We start from the raw sequence: 24,294 nt of genomic DNA on the forward strand, positions 1-24,294 counted from the left end.
AATTTATATGTGTATATTATATAATACCATGAATTTATAATGTAGGTATGAAATAAAACATTTATTTAACAAAAATAAATTAAGAGAACAAGTACCTATATTTTTTTAACTAAATTTTTCAACATTGAGGCAGTGCATTGATGAATTGTAAAGTATTCCAAACTGACGTCTCATAAGGCAGAAGCAGTTGGCAGTGAAACACATTATTAAGAAAACATCGCGTGAATGCAAGTTATGCAATACAGAATGTTTTTTTTTTTTTGAATTAATTGCATTTTTACATTGTTTCATTTTCATTTCAGTATTTGTAAATGAGGAATACAATACAGTGGCAGACAGGGCATTCAAGGTGGCGCAGGAATATGTGAGGCGGAATACTAACCTCGGGGTGGCCATAGAAGCAGTGGAGGCCATAGGAAATAGATCCGACGCAAAAGGATTGCTCGAGCAATGTAAGTCAATTTTTTTATTTTTATATAGCATTCAATTGAAAGCAATGGCCATCGGTGAAATTTATAGGATTTTTAAGAAGTTAAGCATTGACTCACTCATTTCAATCGATAATGACATATTACACCTAAGTATGACAATACTTTATTATTAAAATGACCATTACAAAGTTATGCAATTGTTTTTTAGTGTGCCGCAAATACAATGACATGGTATCGTCACAGAAGCCCCCTCACGTAGTGTTAGATTTTACGATGACCGGAGTGGCTTCAGAGACTGTCAAATCATTCACATCAGCTCTCGGCCTGCCAACTGTAACTGGATCGTTTGGCCAAGCGGGAGATTTGCGGCAATGGAGGTCATTGGATATCGGTCAGGCCAAATATCTACTGCAGATAATGCCGCCTGCCGATGTTATAGCCGAGTGTGTTAGGTCCATTGTCAACAAGCAAGATATTACGAATGCAGCTATATTATTTGATGAGACTTTCGGTAAGTAATATTATGACAATAAATGTGGTTCTCTACCATTGATTCCAAAGAAATGCCAAAGAAAATGTCTCATTGATAGCACTGTGTGTGAATAAGTGGAAGACAGTCGCGTAATTTCATTGAATGGAATCGACGCATTGTCCGAATCAAATATATAGTCGACAATAATAATGAAAAGGATTCGTATTTATAATTACCATAATTATTTTATTAATAAATAATTACAAGATAAAAAGAACGTTTTATATACAACGTTTTTAAATTTTCTGTTGAATCATATAAACTTGACTTGACTAGCTTAAAGGATCAAAAAAATTTGTACTTGATAGAAATAATATCTACTGAAATGTCATTTTGACATTTCATATTGATTTCCATAGTAACGCACGTATATATTGATAATTTAGTTGCTAGGACCCCAGAACCATAGCAACCAATAATAGTGGATTGGATTACGGATTTCTTCCGAAATAACTTTTCATACAAAACAGAATTAACTGAAAATGAATTTAATTCTATTTAATGATGGCTAAAAGTATTAAAAGAATGCATTGGCATCGTGTTCTGATATATTCTAAAAGTTTCAAATGTCGAACTAGTCGGGAAGTTAGTTAAAAATCAATTGCAAGATTTGTACCGGATAAACAACCACCGGACAAATAAGAATACGACCTAATAAAAACGTTGTAAAAATGATACACAATATAATAATATCATCATTATATTAGAGGTAAAATTCATTAAGTGTAACAATTTATTATTGATTATAATGAGTTTAATATGATATGACAATAAAATACTTATTCCACATAATTTAATAACTAGCTCATTTCGTCCTCTTTAATAAGCACTACTGTGTGATGTAAAGACCTGATGCACTGAATGATTTTGAGGTCCCCTACGATAAAAAAATTAACTTTTACCTATCTAATTTTAATTTTCCAAATAAATCCATGCATTAAAACAATAATTCAATATTTAAGTTTTGTATAAATTATACTTTCACGCAACATTGAAACAGTCTTCTTTCTTACAAATCATACAGCCGTATAGGTACCAACCAATTTAGTATTTGGAAAATAGCTGCCATGAATTTTCTGTCTCTAAACAACGCTTGACCTGTCTACTGTAATATGACGTCACTGGCTTTATATATTATATATCAATTTACCAAATTATAAATGCAGGAATTTTTAGGTGATATTTTACACTCAGTTTATGAGAAATACGCATCTTTTTTTATTTCAATATAATCTAATAACTTTGTGACTTGTTTTAACTCTACTAAGGACTAATCGGTTGCGTCATTTGCGTCAAATAAATGCGCCGCTGTTAATAGGACATTTTCAACTGCTGAATGTCCTTATTAAAGAGAACAAATGTGGTTTGATTGTTATTAATTTATCTGGAATAAGTATTTATATCGTTTTTATATTAATTAATACCATGTCTTTCTATGGAGAATTAACATCTAATACCATTAAAGTAATAATTGTTTTAGTGTAACTGTTTGTTTTTACTTTGAATTGCAGTGGGCTTTCAAATTGGGTTCACAGGTGGCAATCTATTTTACAATTCTACAATGAAAATAATAATTTTTAACATTCTTCCAATACAGTTATTATTAAAGAATCGGTACAATATCTAAAAAAGTCTGTAAGAATCCAGTATCTGTGGCAGATTAATAATATCTTCAGTGTAGTTATAAAGAGTATATGTTGAAAACTTCCTTCTATAGAAATGGAGCCTAATGTATGAAATTGAAGCAAAAAAAGGCTCAATGGTACACATATGAAATTAGCTATGAGTGACTTTGCATTTCTGGTTCATTTGCAGAGAACTTCACAGTACTGCTATGACATTTATTTGCCAATTTGCAGGGCATATAAAATGACAATCCGTCACAATGCGTTGATAAACAGTCAATAATATACTACACTATTAATATACTACATTATTTAGTTGAAAAAACTTCTAAAATTTATATAAAATTGTGTGTAAAAAAATCGGAATAGCAACAGAACGATCTTAATATTTGTTAACCATGCTTCATACGCTTGCAAAATGATTTCTAATGTCATAACAGAAATAATGAATGACTCCTTCTATTATTATAGTCTTAATTCTTTGGTGTTTATCGATTTTGATTCATATTACTTAAATTATTTTCGTTATATTTGTTTTCCTTTAATAAGGTCGTCAACTAATAATATTATACTGACACATTCATGGTGTTTATTTTTCATATTTTCAGTAATGGATCATAAATACAAATCATTACTGCAAAATATTCCAACTCGTCATGTAATATCTCCTGTAAAAGGCACGACGATAGATGAGATAAAAGGTCAACTCAGAAATCTCAGAGAGTTGGATATTGTAAACTTCTTTGTTCTTGGAAATTTGAAAACTATAAAAACTGTCCTCGATGCTGCTGACGCTAATCAATACTTCGGAAGAAAGTATTCTTGGTATGCCCTCACCCAAGACAAAGGTGATCTGACTTGTGTCTGCAAGGATGCGACGATTATCTATTTGAAACCTACACCGGAGGCCTCAAGCAGAGATCGGTTGGGTAAAATTAAAACGACTTATAGTATGAATGGCGAACCGGAGATTGCATCGGCATTTTATTTTGATCTGTCATTGAGGACGTTTATTGCTGTCAGGTGGGTGAATCAAATATTATTCTCTATTTTCTCTGGAATATAACATAACCTAGTGTTAATTTAGCAAAATATCATGGTGATACCAGATGAAAGTCTCCCACAGGAGACCACCTCAAAGGACGGACCGAACCATCAACTTTCCCATACACCACAGCCTACGTCCACTCTTCGCGTTTATCGCAACCCTCAGCCGAGCGGAACCCGTCTCCTAGAAATTCGAATCGTCTATGCTCCCTCCCAAAAAACAGACGCGGTCTGTCAAAAACGGCTGCTCGCGCCGCCACTAGTCAATCCGTCGGTAAAACAGGGAGGTTCCCGACCGACGTACAAACATGACGCCACCTGACAGACGCGCGCGAAAATCTCTCTCTTTCCCGTGACGCCGAACCAACAGCATCGCCCGCAAAAGCTCTCTCTCGTAGCAGACGTCGACCAACCAGGATCTCTGCTCGCCTCGGACGCGAAGCCAAGCCAGCATCCCCTATTCTCCAGCCACAAGAACCGCGGCGGCGCCAAGCAAGATACCAAGCTAAAAGCGTTCCGGACAGCCAGCCAAAAAGACTGCATCACCATGACCAACCCACCGCCACGACAATAACCTGTACCCACTTAAAATATACCAGCCTTGACAAAATACCCCGTGCGTTTCTGTCTCCCACCCCCGCTTTGGCCTTGACGTTATCACGGCCTGCTATCTCTGCTTTACACGCAGAAGGCCGGTGATAAGCTGGCGCCCTACGTTGGGCGCCAGAAATGATACCGGCTATATTGCGTAATATGCAATATCACTAGCCAACAACATTTGATAATGGAAGAGAGTGGGTGGTGGACGAAATACACTCGAACAGGGTGGCACAATATTTAATTAACAGCAATAAATACATAGGCACATAAGTCACAGGCGAAAAAGTCAAGAAAAAAATACAAAGCGTGGCACGAGGCGGCGGCGGTTGTACGCCCGTGGTTAGGCAGGGGGCGCCGGTCACTGCGGGGCGGCGCCACACAAGGCGCAGGCTGCAGCGGGCACAAGGCGGCACGACACGTGACACGGACTGGGGCGCAGGTTGCTGCGGACACAAGGCGGCATGGTACGACAAGCACGTGGTGCCAGGTTCGGGGACCACGCGGCAAGCACGGGCGCAGACCCTGTGGACACGAAGGGCGCAGACTCCCGAGGGCACGAGGCAGCAGCACGGAGCGCGGACTCGGTGGCCACGAGGTGGCAGGCACGTGGTGCCGGCTGGGGCGCAGGCTCGGTGACCAAGCGGCAACTTATGAGATAGAACTTATGGCAAAAAAAATGTTGTCATCTAAATGGTATTTGAAATGGCTATTTGACTGAAATGAATTGAATAAAGACAAGTTTAGGGCGGAGGTAGGCTGAGGTGTCCTTTTGGGAAAACCGATGCTTCGGTCAGCTGCGTTAGTATTCCGGGGGATACCTTTATCTGGTATCAATGGCATTACATTGTCAGCCAATTTGCTACAATATAATATAATAATATTATGTATATAAAGCAGGACATCAGTTAGTAATTAATGTTCATGTTATATTCTATATAAGATTAGTCCAGACTGACATATCTATCTGCTCGAAAAGAAATAAAGATTGTTAAAAAAACTGTTAAATATAATATGTACAGTACTCTCTCAGTAATTCACCACCCCAAAAACCAGACAATAGTGTCCAATTAGTGAAAGTGGCGGATTATAGTGTATGCATACAAAATATGATAAAAATTAAAACAGGTATTTCGTAAAAATAGTTGTTTTGAGAAATTTGTACTAGCAAATTATGGTTTTATTTATAATCAAAATCAAGTATTTACTAAATTATACATATTTATTAACTAAACATTAAACTGTTAATCACTTGACACAACCAGTTGTTCAGTGAGGCAGATATTCTCGAATGGCTTAGGATTCCTGGCTTTTCCCTATGACCAAAAGCTTCAGTTTGTGTGTTCCGGTTGCATTGGAGCACAGTATAATAATTATTATTGTGATGCGGTCCTTGGGCACTTTCCTCCCTGGTACATTACTTTCTTCGTGATGAACATACATTTTACAAAGGAGAAGTTTCCCTAATAAACCCGTCTCATCTGCGTTGTATACTTATATGCGGCCAACTATTAAATTTGACAATCGAATTATAGAGCTTGATTTTGTGCTTTCAACTAGCAAAAATAACGGCGGATTATAGTAGTTGTCTTACTGAGATGTAGTGGATTACTGAGAGTGTACTGTATGTAAATTACCCATATTCTTTTATATTCTGCCACGGATGAAAAACGTGTGTCAAAGTAAGTAATACAAGTAAGTGTGGCCACGTTTGCAGGAAATTCTTAACCATTTCATCAAAAGTAGCCATACATGATCTTGCGCACAAATTTGTACCATGCGGACTGTCTAAGATACATTCAATTTGATTCAAGCTTGCATTTATTTGTGTAGAGGTAAAATTTTACAAACAATAATTGTATAAGTAATTTGTTAAACTTTATTATGATCTATTCGAAATTGATTGTAATTCTTGTGCAATTTATTGTAGTCTTTTACTTTTACAATGAAATTTAGCACCTGCTTATTGAACATGTAGAGGTGCTAAATTTCGTGTTAACTGTAAGCACGATTTGTAGAATAGAGGGTAACAAATGTTTTCTTTGTGAAATGAATAGGAATGGATCATAATAACAATGTTTAAATTAATAAACTGACATCTTTTGTGAATTTTTATAAGTGTTAATTTTTTTGTAGGGGGTTACTTGAGTTAGGGAACCTTCAGAAGAATATGGATTACATAACATGTGATGACTATGATGGCAAAAATTCACCTAATCGGTCAATAGAATTGAGGGAATCTTTTAATCAGGTAATGATAGTAAATTTATCAAATCTATTGAGAAATATTACAAGCATTAATAAATGATGGTAATATGATGAATATTAAATACAACTGACTTGTTACCTTTGCAATAATATAGATCATGTATGACCAATAAATCGACCCGTCAATTGCAGGATGAATTCTGGTTGATCATACTATAGGCCTATAGGAACTGAGTCATAAAAATGTAAAAAATGTGTACATTTAGTGAATTTAGTCGTATTATAATATTATATAAAGAGGAAGTTATTACCCATTCCTAGTTTTATTACCTTAACTATGAGGAAGCTCGCGTCACCTTGTCGTACAACTTGATTCGTATTGCATCACCTATGACCTGCTTCAGGAGCGAGAGAAAGAGATGTGAATCTTCGTGCTTTAAATTGAGGTGTAGTTTCTTTATACAGTTGCGCAGTATGTATAGTATGAGAATTGTTTAATGATGACTGCACCGAGTTACTTATTGACGACCATAATTTATCATTTTCATGACGAATGGGAAAGTATTTCTTTGTGATGGTGAATAACTAGTGTTGTTGTTCAATTTGTAATGTCTCAGTGTCATTAGCCAACTATGATATTATGTCTGTTTCAGTTAAAGAATGATAATGGGACAGTAAGTATTGTAGTACATTACAGCCGTCTTGAAGTTGGACATGCCTGATATAGATCATTACTTTTTGTCATTAAGTATCGAAATAATACTTTAGTTTTTGCCAATTTTATTGGAAACTTTATGTTATAGGTAAAAGAGCCACCCACATATGCTCCATTTTACCTGTCAGACGATGTAAACATGAATGGAAAGAGTTATATGGAGTTTAACATGGAAATAAACGCGGTCAGTGTAAAAGACGGATCTTCTGTCGGAAGTAAGAATCTGGGATCGTGGAAAGCTGGCCTCACTAATGATCTTCGCTTAACGGATCCCACTATCATGAAGAATTACACAGCTGAGGTGGTTTATAGAGTGGTCACCGTAGAGGTAAATGAACTAATACTTGTAAAGGATATTGGTCAGACGATCATGATCTAAATATGACAGTAGAAACTAAATTATCTTGATCTGAATTATAAATCTGGATTGCACAGAGTTTGTTTTGTAAAATAGTATGATATAGAAAAGTTGTTGGAACTCCTGGATATATTTATTATTAATATGCTTGATTATGAAGGGTTTCCAGTTTATAAATGTTATATAATAAAAACGAGAAATGTATACATACTCAATGCAATTATTCATATTTTTAGCATAAATATAAAATTTTACGTTGGTATTTTGCCCATTAGGTAGGTAAGATGTCTCAGATTTGGAAATTATTATGTTACAATGGTTTGGTTTTAAAATAACTTCTTTATTTTGAGTTTCACAATCCATGTTCTTATTATCAATATTTATTATATGCGGAGAATGGTGGTCTTAATACAATGAAAACAAATAAGTATGTCTGACGAAGTTTAGTGTGCACTATTTATGTCGGATCTCCACAGTCTACCTCCACCCTTCGCCACTAGCGGAAAATAACACATTACACTAATAATTATTACAATATGACATTAATTAATTTATATTATAACTACATTGTAGACCATATATTTAAATATTATTAATATGCTTTCATTCTAAATTACTTTGTTAATATAATATTACAATAATAATTGATTTTATTTCAAGCAACACCCCTTTATGATCAAGGACCCAGAATCTCCAAAGGGTTTCAAAGGATACTGCATTGACCTAATCGAAGAAATACGACAAATAGTAAAGTTCGATTACGAGATATCTCTTGTAGCTGACGGTAAATTTGGAGACATGGACGAGAGAGGAAACTGGAATGGAATTGTGAAGGAATTAATGGAGAAACGGGCAGACGTTGGATTGGGTTCCATGTCCGTCATGGCCGAAAGAGAAAATGTTGTCGACTTCACCGTGCCCTATTATGACTTGGTAGGAATCACAATTCTCATGAAAATGCCAAGATCACCGACGTCGCTCTTCAAATTCTTGACTGTCCTGGAGAATGATGTGTGGTTGTCCATATTGGCTGCATATTTCTTTACAAGGTAAGAAATAATCTTCCAATAATTTACAAAACATATTATAATTGATGTAATTTAAAGATATCCAAATGTAGACTTCAATTAAATTGCTTCGAATATTGATATTTTCCACTTATGTAGTTCACACGTCATGTACTTTTTGACTCATATTACCCTGTATTTTATTTAAATATTATCTCTCTTAGTTTTTATGTCATGTTGTGAATGCTTTAAATTTGCAATTTATCATGTTCATTATAACATGTAAAATAAATAAATTTGATTTTGATATATTCCATTGCGTAATACAGATGTAAATGTTACTATTATATACTATTCATGAAATTATAATCCACACACGATATTATACTATAATTTTTTGTCTGGTTCTATCATGGTTTTTTTTCATTATATTCATATATTCATTGGAATGCTTTCTCTTTCAAGTGCAAGCGTAGAGTTTGTAAGTCATGTTTTTGAAATTTTACTATAGGTACCTAGAGAAAGAATAATTTTTTTATTTCATTCATAAGATGTTTGTTGTGTAAAATAGTGTGTTGAAACTCGGCAATTTTCTTTGTTTCATATTTCCTCTTTAACACATTTGCGGACACATGCTAGTGATATGACACATTAAAATTTTTATTTTTTAAATTTTCGATTTAGATAATATCGTCACTGTTCTGGCAGAAAACACTAATTCGAAAAAATTACATATTGAGTTAGTACCAAAATCTTCCTTATTTCAAACTTTACCGTCTGGAAACTTTCTTAATAAATAAACAGTCTTTATTTTAAAGTCATCCTTTTTACGATTATTCAATAAACTCAAATGAAAGACCGTTATTTCAAACATTTTAACAACTTTAAAGTCAAATTACTCAAAACTAGTATTCTCCAGTTAGTGTGTTCTGCCAGAACAGAGACGATATGCAGAAATGAGTTAAGTGTTAAGATACGACACTATCTAATGGAAATATGTTCGAACCGTGACACAAGTAGCAGGGACCATATTGATTTAATCCAAAATACGACTTCTATTGTTCAGATTTGATAATCTGCCTAAGATTCGGCAAAGACCACATCTCACAACCATCGGGAGCACAGACAGCATGCACACGTTGAACAAGTGGCATTTGATCCTTATAGCGTTGATCTCCATGCGAATTTAATTTACCTGAATGCTGACACCATGCCCATGTGGATTCCAAGTTCAGAAACTGCCATTGTTAGTAACCGTGATTGAAACATTATGCTCCTATGTTGGAGCGTAATAGGATGAAGTGAGTAAGTAAGTTGTGTACTGCAATCGCTTCAGTTTGAACCTAGCCTGTCACTTCTTCAAAATGGTGGTGATTTTTAAAATTGTTTCCGTATCATAAGAAGTATTTTACGGCGTACCTATAAGTGGTTGGCATTACCTGCAGATCTATTCTTAATGGTTATCACTTTAGCACGTTTCCGTTATTTTGATTGGTCAAAATTAGTACGGAATGCATTCTATAAACAAAACAGTTATCGGTTGCCATCTCTAATTCATAATACGGCGAAAATTTAGGTTGGTAGACATGTTGGTCAAATTCGGATATATTCATACTGACGAACCCAAGTGGATAAGACCGAACACAAGCGGATAAAGCCGAACCAGCGCCGCCCAGTCGATAATGAGCCGAACACAAGAATTTTGTATTGACATGTCAGACGTATCAACATAACCTACAATTTTATTAGTCATGTCATTGCGATTACGGCAAAACAGTCGGATCTTTCATCTCAATTCTCAATATGTAAAATTGACATACTATGTCTCGTTCTCAAAGTTAGCACGGCTAAGCGAGGCCCTGTTACAAGATATCACCTTTTGACAGTTCAGATGGTTAACTTTTTTACATAATGAATACGTAAAGTGATATATTTATCACAATTAGCTCTTTTTTGATGTTAAGTGATATGTTAGAATAGGCCTGCTGGGAAGATCCTAGATGACTGTAAACGGTTCACGGAAAAGTAGCATGGTGGCCATATGCTGAGTGGTGTAGTGTGAAATAAAATAAAACCCTCCTCCACTTTCCTAAAAGTATTTTTTTCAATATGTAAATTTTTCATCTCACTAATTATTTTACTAATATACCTACCTACTTAACTTTCACCTTTCTGAGTAAAAAAAGACGATATTTTTTCCGTTTCAAGTATGAAATTGAACTGACTCATCGTTACTCTCGCAAATTAACTTCTAGTTTATTGCATTTAAGTTTTAAATTTAAACAAAAGCATTTTTTAAATCACACTGATGAGAATTGTTTGAAGAAATGCCGGAGCGCTGGTGTGATTATGCTCCGAGCCCACTACACCACTGCATATCGTCACCGTTTTAGCAAATCCATCTATGTGCACTTTTTCAAATTGTGCAGGAGAAGGATAAAACTGAATAAAAAAATAATGTTACATTTAAACATTAAAATTATGAAGAATGCTTTATTATAATCAGAAAATGGTCTAAGATTATTATTTTGTTTACAAAAATCTTTTATTTTTAATACAAAAATAATAAAAATACAGTTTGTGATGTCACATAAGTTGTTTTGACCGTTTTGTAAATACACATAGTTTAATTTATTCATCAAAATGTGAATAATAATAAATTCATGAAAAACTGTTACATAAATAATAGTTGAAATATACATAGTGCGTTAGTGATAAATTGCAATATCATTTTATTAATTATTAATGCAATACTGAGATGATATTATATTTATAAGTTCGTTTACTTTCTATTAGCAGGTTTAAATGTTAGGTTATCGTAGAAATAGTGGTGATCTTTCTCTATTACACTTTTTAATTCCTGAAGATGTATGTATTTCGACTGCGATATTGGCAATGATTCATTATATATATTACAAAGGCAGTCAAACGGTTGCACTGATAAAGTTGAGTTTGTAAAAGATTGTTCCATCTGGTAGATACTGTAACATTTTAATATCATATACAACAGGATCTCCGGTTCGTTTTCCTGGTCTGATTGAACTTAATCCAGATTTAATCTTATCCATAATTCTTAAAAATTAAAAATCAATGACATTAATTTTATAAGGTTGTGTTGGTCTTGCTAGCCGCATATGTGCTATATAATCAGATGGTGAATATATTGGAGGCTTAAAATACTTGTCTTAGGTGGCATGTGCACTATCGGCCTCTATCATGGTGTGGCCTTTTTCCAGAAAAAGCTGTTGAATCTCGATGTTTTTTCTCTCTAAAGATATAACTTAGAGCAGTAGCGAATAATTTATTTCGGTTTTGATATCCACACCCATCCGATATTAGAATTATTTCATTGTATTGTCCTGCTTTCGATGAGATGAGACAAATTCATTAGAAGATACATTATGAAGAATGTATATGGTGAAATTGTGTAGTTGCAGCTTTTGTTTATAATAAATTTGTGCCTGTGTTTTGGACATAGCAGCACACTTTGGAGATCCATTGTGATTACTAACCGTCCACGTTCTGGTACTCTCCTTCATTTCATTTTTGGTCTTCTAGCATCTTTCAATGTGGCTATTGTATTCCATTTCTGAAACATTCTTCATTTTATAACTACAGCAGATGGCAGTGATGGCACACTGATCTTTACGTGGTTGGTGGATACTGATTTTTTGGTGGTAAATATACTGTAGTATATTCTGCTGCTTTATGACCATTTTCCAGAGACCATTTTTTATATTCATCATGCATTTGTATTTTGGATCGGAAACACGATTCCACATATACCCTGGAGGTATTTTCTCTGCAATAATGGCTGGGAACTTTGGAATTAGATCCAACCATAATGTAACATTTTTCCACAAATCTCTCCGTTTTGATTTTTGGTTGCACTACCAATTATTTATCTTCAGTCAGATTCTTATTACCTGTCATTGTTGCTTTCAATTGGCCACTGTCATCGAGACGTTTGTAGTTGTTTATCCAACTTTTAAATTAATTCTCGCCTATACCCTATTGACCATGTAGGCATCTTCCAGAAATTATTGAATATTTCCTGTCTCTTTTTTTGAGGAAGCATCTTTCAAACCGTCGTGCAAGACCATAATGCATAGCATATAGCATAGAAACAAACTATGTTTAGCCAAACTGTAAAAAAACATTACACTCTCGATATCAAAATACCATCTATATGTTACTATAATATACACATAGTTGTTTTTGTGAACCGTGGTTTTTGAACCTTACACATAGCTGTTTTTTATTTTTTGAAATAACTTCGGAGCGAGTTTACCCAACACATAGATCATTTTACTGGCCTATAGAGAAAAAAATAAGGAATGACTTGGTATTTAAAAGTCATTTTTGATAAAAGTGACACATAGATGGTTTTGCTAAAACGGTGACGATATGCTCCAATTGGATAGAAAACCAAACTCTCATTATTGTGAAATAAGACGCCGCTACATAATAGATAATTATTATCTTTCTAAATGTTTATATTCATAACTCATTATCATTTCTTACTAAAATTATTATCATCTACTTGTAATAATTTAAAAGTAACATTATGTTTTATCACGATGACAGTATAAGAGAATTGGTTTCTCTATTATTCATCCCAACTCCATGTCTCTTTGGCGCAGAGGATAGCGCGTTGGACTTCTAATCCAAAGGTCGTGGGTTCGATCCCCACAAGAGATGAATGCCTCAGCAAAATTAATGTTTGTGGTATTTTTTTATTATTTACTTCATTACAAACTAGTAATGACTTACTTAGTCTATTACAGATTTATTTTATGCTTATTATCAAAGAATTACGCATTATTATTTCAAATTTAGATTACGCCCGTAAAGAATTCAATAAAATACTTCCCTTGTTATAATTTTTTTTCCAATACCTCTGACGCCTACCTACTATTATTTTCTTCATACTTACTGAAAGAATATATTATATTTCTCATTGCTGAAGTACAAACACGGATTAAAGTACATACAAATAGGCCCCAGGACTCAGGTGCTGATGGATTTTGAGCTCCCTGCAATAGAAATTAGACGAATCAAACAAAAATGTTATCTATTATTTGTTCATATTTTTTGACAGGTTTGGAGGCCCCCTTACGATATTTAACCTGTGCCCCAGTGTATTAGTCTATGGCTTGCGATATAAGTCACCGTTGTCTGTTAAAAAAATCAGTAATAGACTTTTGTTACTAGGCCTTATTAGACTTAAAAATGTCAGATTGTAAAAAACTTAAAAACCCTATTCTTGCCTTTGGAAAATAAATCAATTCAATGAATATCTTTCCCAGCACGAAAATAGTAACAGAAAACCGCAATACAGATCTATTTAGTTGATGACCAATCAAAATGAAGAAATCACATAATATCGTGTATTTTTACAGTCTTTGTTCACAACGCCGGATCACTCTGTGGATATTTGTCCAATATTTATCTGGTATGACCATTTTGTGCACTTTCATTGCAGTTTCCTGATGTGGGTATTCGACCGATGGAGTCCATACAGCTTGCAAAACAATAGAGAAAAATATAAAGATGATGAAGAACAAAGAGAGTTTACTCTCAAGGAGTGTCTATGGTTTTGTATGACCTCTCTCACACCACAGGGCGGCGGTGAAGCCCCCAAGAACTTATCTGGTAGATTGGTGGCTGCAACGTGGTGGCTTTTTGGGTAAAATTCATTTTTAATTCAACAGAACTACCAAACATCAAACTTCATTTTTATTTTGTCTAGCTTTACTGTCAAACAGAATGATATTTAAAAAATATATATCTACAAATCGATACACCAGTTCAATAGGGGAACAACTCAAAATTTAATGGTTTTGAGTTAAGAATGCCATTTGATGTAGAAAGGTCTTCTCTTTATAATTCAGCAAAAAAAATAATCAAAAATTTCTTCAATGTGTCATAAAATCGAATAACCATTTCTAAGATTAATCAGTAATTCCGTTATATAATCGAATTTATTTGTTAATTCGTTATTAAAATGTACAATTTCATTGTGTATTGATGAATTCCACTAAATTAAATATAAAAAAACATACACTTTTATCGAAATCAAGGCTTTAAAATTAAAATGAGAATTACTGCAAAAAATTCAAACGCCATTATCTTTGAACACGGTTTTATGAGTTGTTCCCCTATTGAACTGGTGTATCGAAATGTTTAAAAGACATAGAAAGATAAGATTCATTTCATGTAGATTAAAAACTATTTGTGTTTTGAAATTCTGGTACATTAGAGCATGTAGGAAATGTTATACATACCTATTTATTAATATTTTGGGTATTTTCATCTGAAACCAAATATTTCTTTGATAATTTATCCGTGTCCCCTTTTTCAATTCACTTATTTGATTGCAGATTTATCATAATTGCATCGTATACAGCTAATTTGGCTGCCTTTTTAACTGTATCTCGACTGGACACACCCGTCGAGTCTCTGGACGACTTATCAAAGCAGTATAAAATTCAGTACGCCCCTCTCAATGGTTCACAAGCCATGACATATTTCCAGAGAATGTCTGATATAGAGGGAAGATTCTATGAGTGAGTATACCTAATAATATTTAGATATAAAGCCACAAACCTTATTATGCAATGCCTTTATGGAATAAAAATGGGCTGCTTGAATAGATTGGCAGTATTTTGACATTTTTTAGGCACCTGTAGATAGTAATAATTATAAACGGTACCTATTCATGACTAGAATTCAGTATGTACCTAGCAAATGTTTGACAATTCTTTTTGCCATTGATTTATGGTAGTAATTTTATTTTACTTCCAAATTCAAATTGTAGCCAAATTTGTTTGAGATTTTGAAACTCTCTTGTCACATGTCATCTTTTAAACAAAACAAAGGTTGTATATTGTTTTAATCGCTGTCTAATTCATTGCTGCTCTAAAAAGTGACATTTTGCATGATGTGATCAAATATTCAATTAGTGTTTATTTCCTCGCAATGAAAAAGATTCCTGAGATTTTTAAACTCTTTCTTTGGAGCATTGTTTTCTAGATATTGTAAAACTTCTCCAGTATAATAGCGCCTGTATGCCTGCATGGATGTACTGGCAGCAATAGTGCGTATTACAATAACTACTGTATTGCTACATGTAAAAGTGCTGACTGTCTTTCCAATTCATTCTTTAAGAGTGAGTCTTGTCATTTTATGGTACTATTTCGTACTATTTGACAGGTAGTGAAAATCGGTCAACCTAAAAGTTCATTTTTCGGTTTTTTTGCTGGCAGGTTCGCCACTATCTTTCTACTGCGCAGGCGCAGATCAAAAAAATCCTACTGTCCAATGAAAATTCAGAAGCTTCCAAACTTTTTTGATTTATGCATGCAATCTTGCCAACTGCAGGATAATACATGTTTACCCATACAATTTCTTGTCTTTACTTATTTTCAACAGTAAATCCATGCACGTATAAACGGGGTATAAACCCACACCTCGAAAGCCTTTATGCTTTTACTTAGCTGTACTTAGCTTTTACTGTGCAGTAGAAGAATAGTGGAAAACCTGCCAGAAAAAATACGAGCTTCATCGTGCAAAATATTTTTGACGTTTACCAATTTGCACAACCGATCAAATAGCACCATACAATGACAACATTGCAGACTGAGATTGGCAAGACAGTCAGCACTTTTATGTGTAAACAGTTATTATCGCGATAGTTTAAATACACTCTATTGGTGACAGTAAATCCATGCACGTGTACAGGCGCTATAATGGAACAATTTAACATTGAACAGGCGCAGATGTGATTTCTTCAAGTGCGCAGGAATTTGGTAGGGCTAAAATGATTAATGTCCACTATACATAATTTGAAGCCTATTAGAAAAAATTTTTGAAAAAATGATGACGCAGGGTGGAATTTTGTTTTAAAATTATGTATGTTCAATAAAGAAATACTTTCTCAAATCTTGTGAATTATTCGTTAAATAAAAATAATAGTTTATTAAATTGTTAGCAAGTGCAAGTACACATTATTAAGGCAATCCTCCCACGGCGCAGCTGAAATCTGGCGGAACTGAAACTAAAATTCCAACCAGTATCTAGCCAATGTATTTCAATGGCAGACTGAAATCTCTCAGCTTCAAAACGGTCGCGAAGAGACGCAACATGCTAGTCGCGCGGTTTCTGAAGTTTCCAGTCACCGTAAAACAGTGGTACCAACATATAGATTCGGAGAAAAATCATATTTTCTTACCAAAATTGGTAGCACTGCTAACAAGTGTCATGCTATAAAAACCATTAACAACCTAAGACGTCAAAAGTACAAGATAAGCAAAATTGAAATAACCTAAATGTATTAGAGTAAACGCAGCAGCGTGCGTGTTGTCGGTTTTTGTACAAAACAGCTGATGGTCCAGTTTGACAGTTTGAGGTTATGTGATTTTTATTTCAAGTGGCTTCAGTAGCGCCGTGTGCGAAGCGTCACATTGGTGAGTTTATGAGTACCATCACCAACCAGTTCCGCCAGATTTCAGTTGCACCGTGGGAGGAGGGCCTAAGACTAAAATTTAGAGAGATTTTGACGTCAGCTAGGAATCAATGTAAGTATCTATTATTGGTGGGTACCTTAAATTCAAACCAGAAAGAGCTGATTACCAATATTATTGCAATTTGATAAATGCTTCAGTTGTATATACTACTGGTTAATTTCACCGTAATTAGGTAGGGCGTAGGTGGCTCAATTGGTAAAGCACATTAGCCGGAATCAAAACCTCGCGTTAATTGGTATATTATAAATAAGAATGTTATAATATTCTTGAATGAATCCATGTCTAATACTTCCTGTATGTTTTTAGGATATGGAAAGATATGAGTCTAAATGACAGTTTAACTGATGTGGAGCGGGCTAAGTTAGCCGTCTGGGATTATCCTGTCAGCGACAAGTACACTAAAATGTGGCAAGCCATGAAGGAAGCCCGTCTTCCGAACACGGTTGCTGAAGCATTGGAGAGGGTGAGAGAGTCCAAGACGTCCAGTGAAGGTTTCGCTTGGCTGGCTGATGCCACGGATGTCAGATATCAAAAAATGATCAGCTGCGATCTGCAGATGGTCGGGGAAGAGTTTTCAAGGAAGCCTTACGCAATTGCTGTTCAGCAAGGATCGCCTCTCAAGGATCAATTCAATAATGCGTGAGAACAACATTATTTATTTTCAAGTCTTCGGTACAGGGCCTCCTCGATATCCAAGGGTAATTGGGACCCAAAAAATACCTCTTAAAGCGAGTTTGCTTAAAATGAGGATCAATATTAATTGGGACATGCTTAGAAAAGAAAAAGACACGCGGACAAGAGAGAAATAGTGTGGGATTGAAAGATTAAAAGTGACAGTTGACGATTGTGAGCTATTGCGCTTGTGTTTTTTATGGGTTTGCATAGTTTTTTTGCATTGCTTTGTAAATTCGTAACTGCGGGGACTCGGATAATGAGGACCCTCTGTAGTTGATGCCTAAATGAATAAATTTAATAATGCCTGTACAAACTGTCATATTATCTATGTTTAAAAGAAAAATGGAGACAACAAGATTATCAGATTGATTCGACTCGTCTTCTATCTCTATTGCTTTATGGTTAATTTGGTATTTTCACTTTTTCATTTGCACACAGATGTAAGAATGATATTTGGTAGTCCAACAAGAATGTACCTACTTATTTATAATCTTTCGATGGTTTTAATGACTAAGTAGTCATTGTTTCATCTAACCTAAAATATTATGATAATCTTGATGTATTTTTAATATCCTGGAAGGTTTGGTTGAGCACGTAATTTAGGATTATGTACATAGCTTTATTAAACTGAACAATTATTCAAAGTTGATTTAATGTAAATTGATGAATAAATAGTTTATATTTTAACTTTCACAGAATTCTCCAACTTCTAAATAAAAGAAAACTAGAGAAACTTAAAGAAAACTGGTGGAATAATAATCCTGCATCCATGAAATGCGAGAAACAGGATGACCAAGCCGATGGAATATCTATTCAGAACATCGGAGGTGTCTTCATTGTCATTTTCATGGGCATCGGACTCGCCTGCATAACTCTTGGATTCGAATACTGGTGGTTCAAATGGCGTAAGAAGTCTAAAGTCATCGACGTGAAGGAAGCAAGCCATATTACAAAAGATAAAGTGAGCAAGAAATCAAAACTGAATCCAGAGATAATGGGAACAGATGCTGGTATTAACAATACCGGTGATTATGGATTTAGGGCACGGCGTAACTTTATGCCGACTAATTTTAAACCGCGATTCTAAAAGGAAATTGTTAATTTGGAAACACTATTGAAAAATATCGGATAATATCTGTGAAATCCATGATGGCCGTGTTTTGCAACCAGACAATGAATCGGTCATATAATACGTATTCAAGTTTACCATCACACTGAATTTCATGCTAAAAAATCGCAATCTATTGCATAGTATTATTACTTTACTGTACTTTCTTTCGGTTTTGTTTTGTTTTTGAAGTAACCATTTTAACTAATATCTCATAGAATGTTGATAGATGGATAATTATAGGTGTCATAACATTCACAGTTACGGAAAAAGTAAAATCAAAGAAATCCTACGATAAAAGAGAGTTGCAACTTCTTTATCAGTTGTTAAACAGCCGCCATGTTGGATGTTATTGATTGGTGCTTTTCAATAGTGTATTGTTAATTTAGTGATTGAAGCATACTTAGAAGTGTTTATTGGTGTGAAGTAGATAAATAAACCCTGTCTGAATGTATCACCGCTTCAAATAAGTAAATGTGTCATATTAAAAAAGGTATAACTTCTTAAAGTAAGTTTAAGATAGTATAAATTAAGTGTTGTTTGATTGTATGAGAGATTTTATCGCACAATGTTTTCACAAAATAAAAAAATCAATACAAGAAAGCTTTTCATTATGTACTTATTTTAGTTTAAGCATTCATCATTTTGACATTTCATAAAACCATCATGGCCATTCATTGGTCGGCCTATTCCCAGGATTGGTATGGTATGGAACAGTTTGCAGTAATTGAGGTTTTATGTAGAATCCCTACGATTGTCGCTTGTTAGTGAATAATTTCAAACCTTATTGATCAAGAGTGTCCATTATAGTCAGAAATAGTGAAAAAATGACATTCTGGTAAATTGGTCATGCTCTCATAACATGAGCAGTCTAACAAATTCGACAACTCACCTGTAATCGTCTCGAGCATTCGTAAACTTTAAAAAGCACTTACACGATTCAGCTACTAATTTGATCATACTGATGCTTGGTTTGAAAGTTAGCTACACAAACATCGCATTGCTGATTCATTTGATGAGAACTTCATACCTACTTCTACTTTAACATTTATTTGCCAATTTGCAGGGTGTCCATTTAACAATTGTGCCAGGCGGTCGAGGTGAACTATTCAATCTGCGAGGCTAGAAAGTTAAATTCAAATTCTGATATGTCTGTAGGTACTGCGAGGGCAAATGAATAATCATTTAAATATTATATGCAAGCCTCATACACTATGATGAGTATTATTACATTTGAACACATTTACCTAACAAATGAAGCATGGTTAAGTTGGCGAATTGTACAGATATTATATATTTATGTTGGTATTTTCGACTTCCTAACTCAGGCAATGGTTGTCACCTTTTGTATGTTTATCCTATTAATTACTTATACTAACTAATTAATAAGTTATGATTTTACAAAACTTTTCAACTCAATACTAATGCTGAAGTGTTGTACAATTGGCTGCTATCTACTCATCGTGGCGGATTGTCTTTTCATACATCTTGTGGATTGGAGTTGTCTTCAAATGAACCCACAATGTGAAGTCACTTGATATAGGTAACCTAATCAGTAGATCAAAGGTCCTTTTTTGATTCACTTCATATGTTTAGGATCCATCTATATACATATAGAATAAGGTTTTCTTTGACATTTTTTGTGTATATGGGTATTATATTTATTTACTTTCTTCCTGTTTAGGACTTCAATATGCCATATGGCCAAATGACAGTAGTGTAATAGTAGCGGTGAAGCAATTATAGAAACATCCATGCTTTAGAAAAATCACATATTATAAGTATTGCGATCTCACTGGGGATTGATCCTAGGTCCCCAGATACCTTCATCCAATAGGTAGGTAGGTAGTTTTCATCATTATTTCGTCGCTTTAGGATTGGTTTGTCGAATATCCGTTTTTGTCGAAATCGACCTTTTAATGGCAGAATGATTTTTTCTATCTAAATGGACCAGAACCACCCTTTTCTTTAAATTGCTTTGTAATGAAAACAGCATTCATATGCTTTAAAAACAACAATTTAAATACCTCCATGTATTTAAATATAGGATAATGTAATTTCTTTTTCATCTCCTGAACATTTTACATTTGGTCTATTCGACAAACCAATCCTACAGCGACAATTTACCAACATGATTTATTTATTTTTATTTAAAGTGATAAATGGTCCATTAATAAATACAAGGGGGGGGGGGGAAGATAGGCATATAAATAAAGTGAAGTAGGATATTACTTAAAATTTCATTTATTGATAAAAATAAAAAATAAGCCTTTACACATTTTCAATGGGTAAAAAATGCATATAAACATATTTCTAAACAAAATGTAATCAAATTATTCAGTGCATCATTTTGCATCGTCTCCTCATTCGAAAACTCTCTCTTGTACATCGTCAAGTCACAATACAAACTTAAATGGAACTAGACTATAAAATAAATATTTCTAAAAATCAACAAAACAATAATATAGAAACTCCACAAAATCAGTTGATCGCAGTGACAATCAAATGTTATAGCGTTCCAGTGAAATACAATGGATTATATATTTATGACACAATATGTGTTACTCGGAAGTGACAAATGAATGTCTCCTTGGTAATAGTTATAATACGTTTCACTGATCATGTTAACCCGCGGTGTAAAGTAGCGTCTCTACAGGGGAAATACAATAGTCAAACAGCCTTCTTTCGTTTCTTCGTAATAATTCAGAGTTGAATTGTTTTACCTAATTTCTCTACATTCTTCTTATGCTTACTGCCGAGCTCCAATTCCAAGGTCAGCCCTTCCACTTCCGCCTCGAGAGCCCGAGATCTCCTGAACATTTGAACATAGTTTAATTGTAATTGCTTTTGATACCGTAGCACTTTTTCTTTCTCCTCTGACCATTTCCTTCTCTCCTTATCGAACTCTCGTTTTTTGTTATCGATTTCGTTTCTCAACCTCTCGATTTCGACGGTGTTATGTGACGGATCCATGCAAGGTGGATCGGGCAGTTCTCCATTCAATCTTTGGACTTCCGCATCTTCCAAACTGCTATCATTCGACGTCCAATGATATTCGTTGGCTGTTTTGCAAACATCGTATATGCCCCTCAGAGATCTTCCCGCTTCTATTCCTTCGTAATTACTCAAAGACACATCTGATAGTTCTTCTCTCAACTCTTTTAGTTCTGTTTTTAGTCTTTCCATTTCTCGGCTGCTTTGTTCTTTCACTTTTAACACTTCCATATCTGATTCTTTTAGTTTCATGTTCAACTTCTGTACTTCCCCCTGCAGGTGTTTTAATAGTTTTTCTCTATCGTCGGTGTCGGCGCGTAGAGTAGAATTTTCTTTCTCTCGCCTGTCCAAGTTGTCTTTGATCTGCCTCAATTCACTCTTCAGTTGAAGAATTTCATGCCCTTTGGAAGTTTGCTCACTCTGTAAATAAAAATAAAAACGAATTAGCATGGTTATATTTTTCAACACCATACTTGACAGTTTCATCAGGTTTGAGTTTAGGTACTTTCTAGGAAGCTAGAATAAAAAAATAATAAGTAAAAATAGTTGGAATAATATTTAGGGTGGTTGAAATATTTTTTTGTGTAAGTACCACATCACATTATAATTATCTAGGAAAAATGCATTGCAAAGGGGTGGCATATTATAGAGGGCGGCGAATGTAGGAACGAATACAAATAGTACAACTATTGAGAGTACACTATGTGATTATTTCATTAGAAAGTATCGACATCTTATAGTAAGTACACACGCACGTTCCTGCTTGATGGTTTTACGCTGATTCCAACATGTCTCAACATGTGTACCATCTAGCTCGATGGTTTTTTGTTCGACATCGGACAAATTGCACTATCCGAAAAAGATTGAAGGTCCGTAATTCTTGCGCAATGTAATTTGAGTTAGGGAGTGAGGACGCACCGGCAAAGCTAGTGTGGCCTCGCTCTAACTCGTGGGCGAAGTCGTGGCTTTGCGACGGTGGCCTCACAGCGTCTTGTGTTGAGTTGCTCGACTGTGTGGACGCAATGACGAGCATGCTTCCAAGTCAACATGCTCGATCGAGCAAAACCGTCGAGCAAGAACATACGTGGGTAGTAGGCTTATGTTTACAAAATAATTGAAGCATAAAAAATCATGACAACATAACTATTGTTGTATTGTAATGGTGGTTTATCACACAAGCAAAATTTTTACCAGCCTGCCTCCAAATCTTTAAATGCCACAAACTCCACAAACCTAAAACCATCAGAGTAGGTTTTGATGTGTTCACCGATGTGACATCAGATGCGTTGTGTAGGTATTTGTCTGTTTAAGATAGCCTAAAATTAATAATAAAATAGGCAAGTATCTTGGTGGTACAAATTTGAATGTAAAAATGAATGGGGATGGCTTTTAAGTCTAATTAAGAGTGGCAGTTTGCCTAGGAACGTCACTGTCAGTGGGCTATGGTGTAAAATTACTGGAATTGTTCAAGTACCCATCTATTGATTGATTCAGAATTGTCACTCTAAATTTGGACGTTCTATGAATGAATTTTTGACTTCTTCTTTACAGTATCAAATTATTTAATTTTACCAACAATTAGTAGTAATAGTGGTGAATATAATAGAGACACTGATATGCTGTTTGTGTTTCTTTAAAGCTATAGGTACACACACCCACCCACTCCCTCAATTATTTTAATAAGTCATACATGCTTTTAATTGCCCAAGGTCAGCTCCTCATATATTGTGTAAGATGTGATTAGCACAAAGGAGTCCACGATAGGTATAATGTGTTTGTCATAATGTTGATGTTACCATCTGTAAAAATATTCTCCGAGCTGACTAATTTTACTGTCATCATACTATCATTGAAACAACTGTGCTAGGGAAGACTTTTTGGATTTTCACACGAGGGCAGCCATGTTTCTTGAAATATAGGGCCTTAAATGATTTATTTCTTCAATCGGGTGTAGACATAACACAATATTAGTATTAATAGAAAATATATAATACCAACCTGTGCATCTTTCAGCTGTGTCTTGAGAAGCGCGATCTCTCCTGTCTTCTGACACAAGCTCCATTCTGTTTCCTCCAGCCTGGCTCTGAGGTGATCGCACTCCTGGCGGGCATCAGACGCCTCCCTGGAAGCTCGTTCGGCGTCTTGGCACAGTCTCTTCTTATCCTGCTGCAGCTGGTAGGTCTGCATCATGAGCATCTGCTCCAGTTTGAGGGCTTTCTGAGCGCCGGCGCGCAATCTGGTCTCATGTACGGCCTTCATGCGGCGCAGTTCGCGCTCCCACACGCGTTCCTTCTCTTGGTACACTCTGGAAGATTGTTCACTGTTTGAATGGAAACAGGAGAAATATAAACATTTTTTATTTTTTGATATCATGTGATCATACAATAAACAAAAAAATATACATTAAAGAATCAATATAATCAGTGGGATAATTAAAATAATAGGTACTATAATAGATTTTTAAATCTT

At 34.8% G+C, this 24,294-nt stretch overlaps 2 protein-coding genes and 1 non-coding gene across 6 annotated transcripts in view; 2 read left to right on the forward strand and 1 right to left on the reverse strand.

Moving 5' to 3' along the window:
* The first annotated feature begins 308 nt into the window (after positions 1 to 308).
* Positions 309 to 18,810, forward strand: Ir25a (ionotropic receptor 25a). The gene is made up of 10 exons (XM_085942361.1): positions 309 to 452; positions 640 to 942; positions 3,197 to 3,611; positions 6,369 to 6,483; positions 7,244 to 7,483; positions 8,174 to 8,562; positions 14,006 to 14,209; positions 14,904 to 15,089; positions 17,355 to 17,687; positions 18,420 to 18,810. Exons 2-10 carry the CDS (start codon positions 660 to 662, stop codon positions 18,808 to 18,810), a joined length of 2,556 nt encoding a protein of 851 aa, XP_085798487.1. The 5' UTR covers positions 309 to 452; positions 640 to 659.
* TRNAR-UCU (transfer RNA arginine (anticodon UCU)) lies at positions 13,149 to 13,221 on the forward strand. Its single transcript has one exon. It is a non-coding gene; the product is annotated as a tRNA-Arg (tRNA).
* A 2,246-nt stretch (positions 18,811 to 21,056) lies between the features above and the next one.
* The window catches only part of LOC147075677 (uncharacterized), a 367,777-nt gene continuing 364,539 nt past the window's right edge, over positions 21,057 to 24,294 (reverse strand). For 2 of the 4 annotated variants that reach the window (XM_085941997.1, XM_085941999.1), the window contains 2 exons: positions 23,824 to 24,130; positions 21,062 to 22,245 (listed from right to left, as the gene is read on the reverse strand). In XM_085941997.1, coding sequence (XP_085798123.1) covers positions 21,535 to 22,245; positions 23,824 to 24,130 — 1,018 coding nt within the window. In that variant the 3' untranslated portion in view covers positions 21,062 to 21,534. Of the gene's footprint in view, positions 22,246 to 23,823; positions 24,146 to 24,294 lie in introns of all 4 variants that reach the window. The other 2 variants (XM_085941998.1, XM_085941996.1) reach the window with 2 other exon arrangements.

The sequence above is a fragment of the Rhyacophila brunnea genome, unplaced genomic scaffold, assembly GCF_057557595.1.
Source record: "Rhyacophila brunnea isolate RB1 unplaced genomic scaffold, BYU_Rbru_1.0 scaffold_14, whole genome shotgun sequence".
Taxonomy (NCBI): Eukaryota; Metazoa; Arthropoda; class Insecta; order Trichoptera; family Rhyacophilidae; genus Rhyacophila; species Rhyacophila brunnea.

Coding starts and splice junctions, on each gene's coding strand:
- Ir25a (XM_085942361.1), top strand. CDS start 660: ATGGTATCGTCACAGAAGCCCCCTCACGTAGTGTTAGATTTTACGATG. Junction 7,484..8,173: donor ATAGAGTGGTCACCGTAGAG/GTAAATGAACTA, acceptor TTTTATTTCAAG/CAACACCCCTTTATGATCAA. Junction 8,563..14,005: donor GCTGCATATTTCTTTACAAG/GTAAGAAATAAT, acceptor CTTTCATTGCAG/TTTCCTGATGTGGGTATTCG.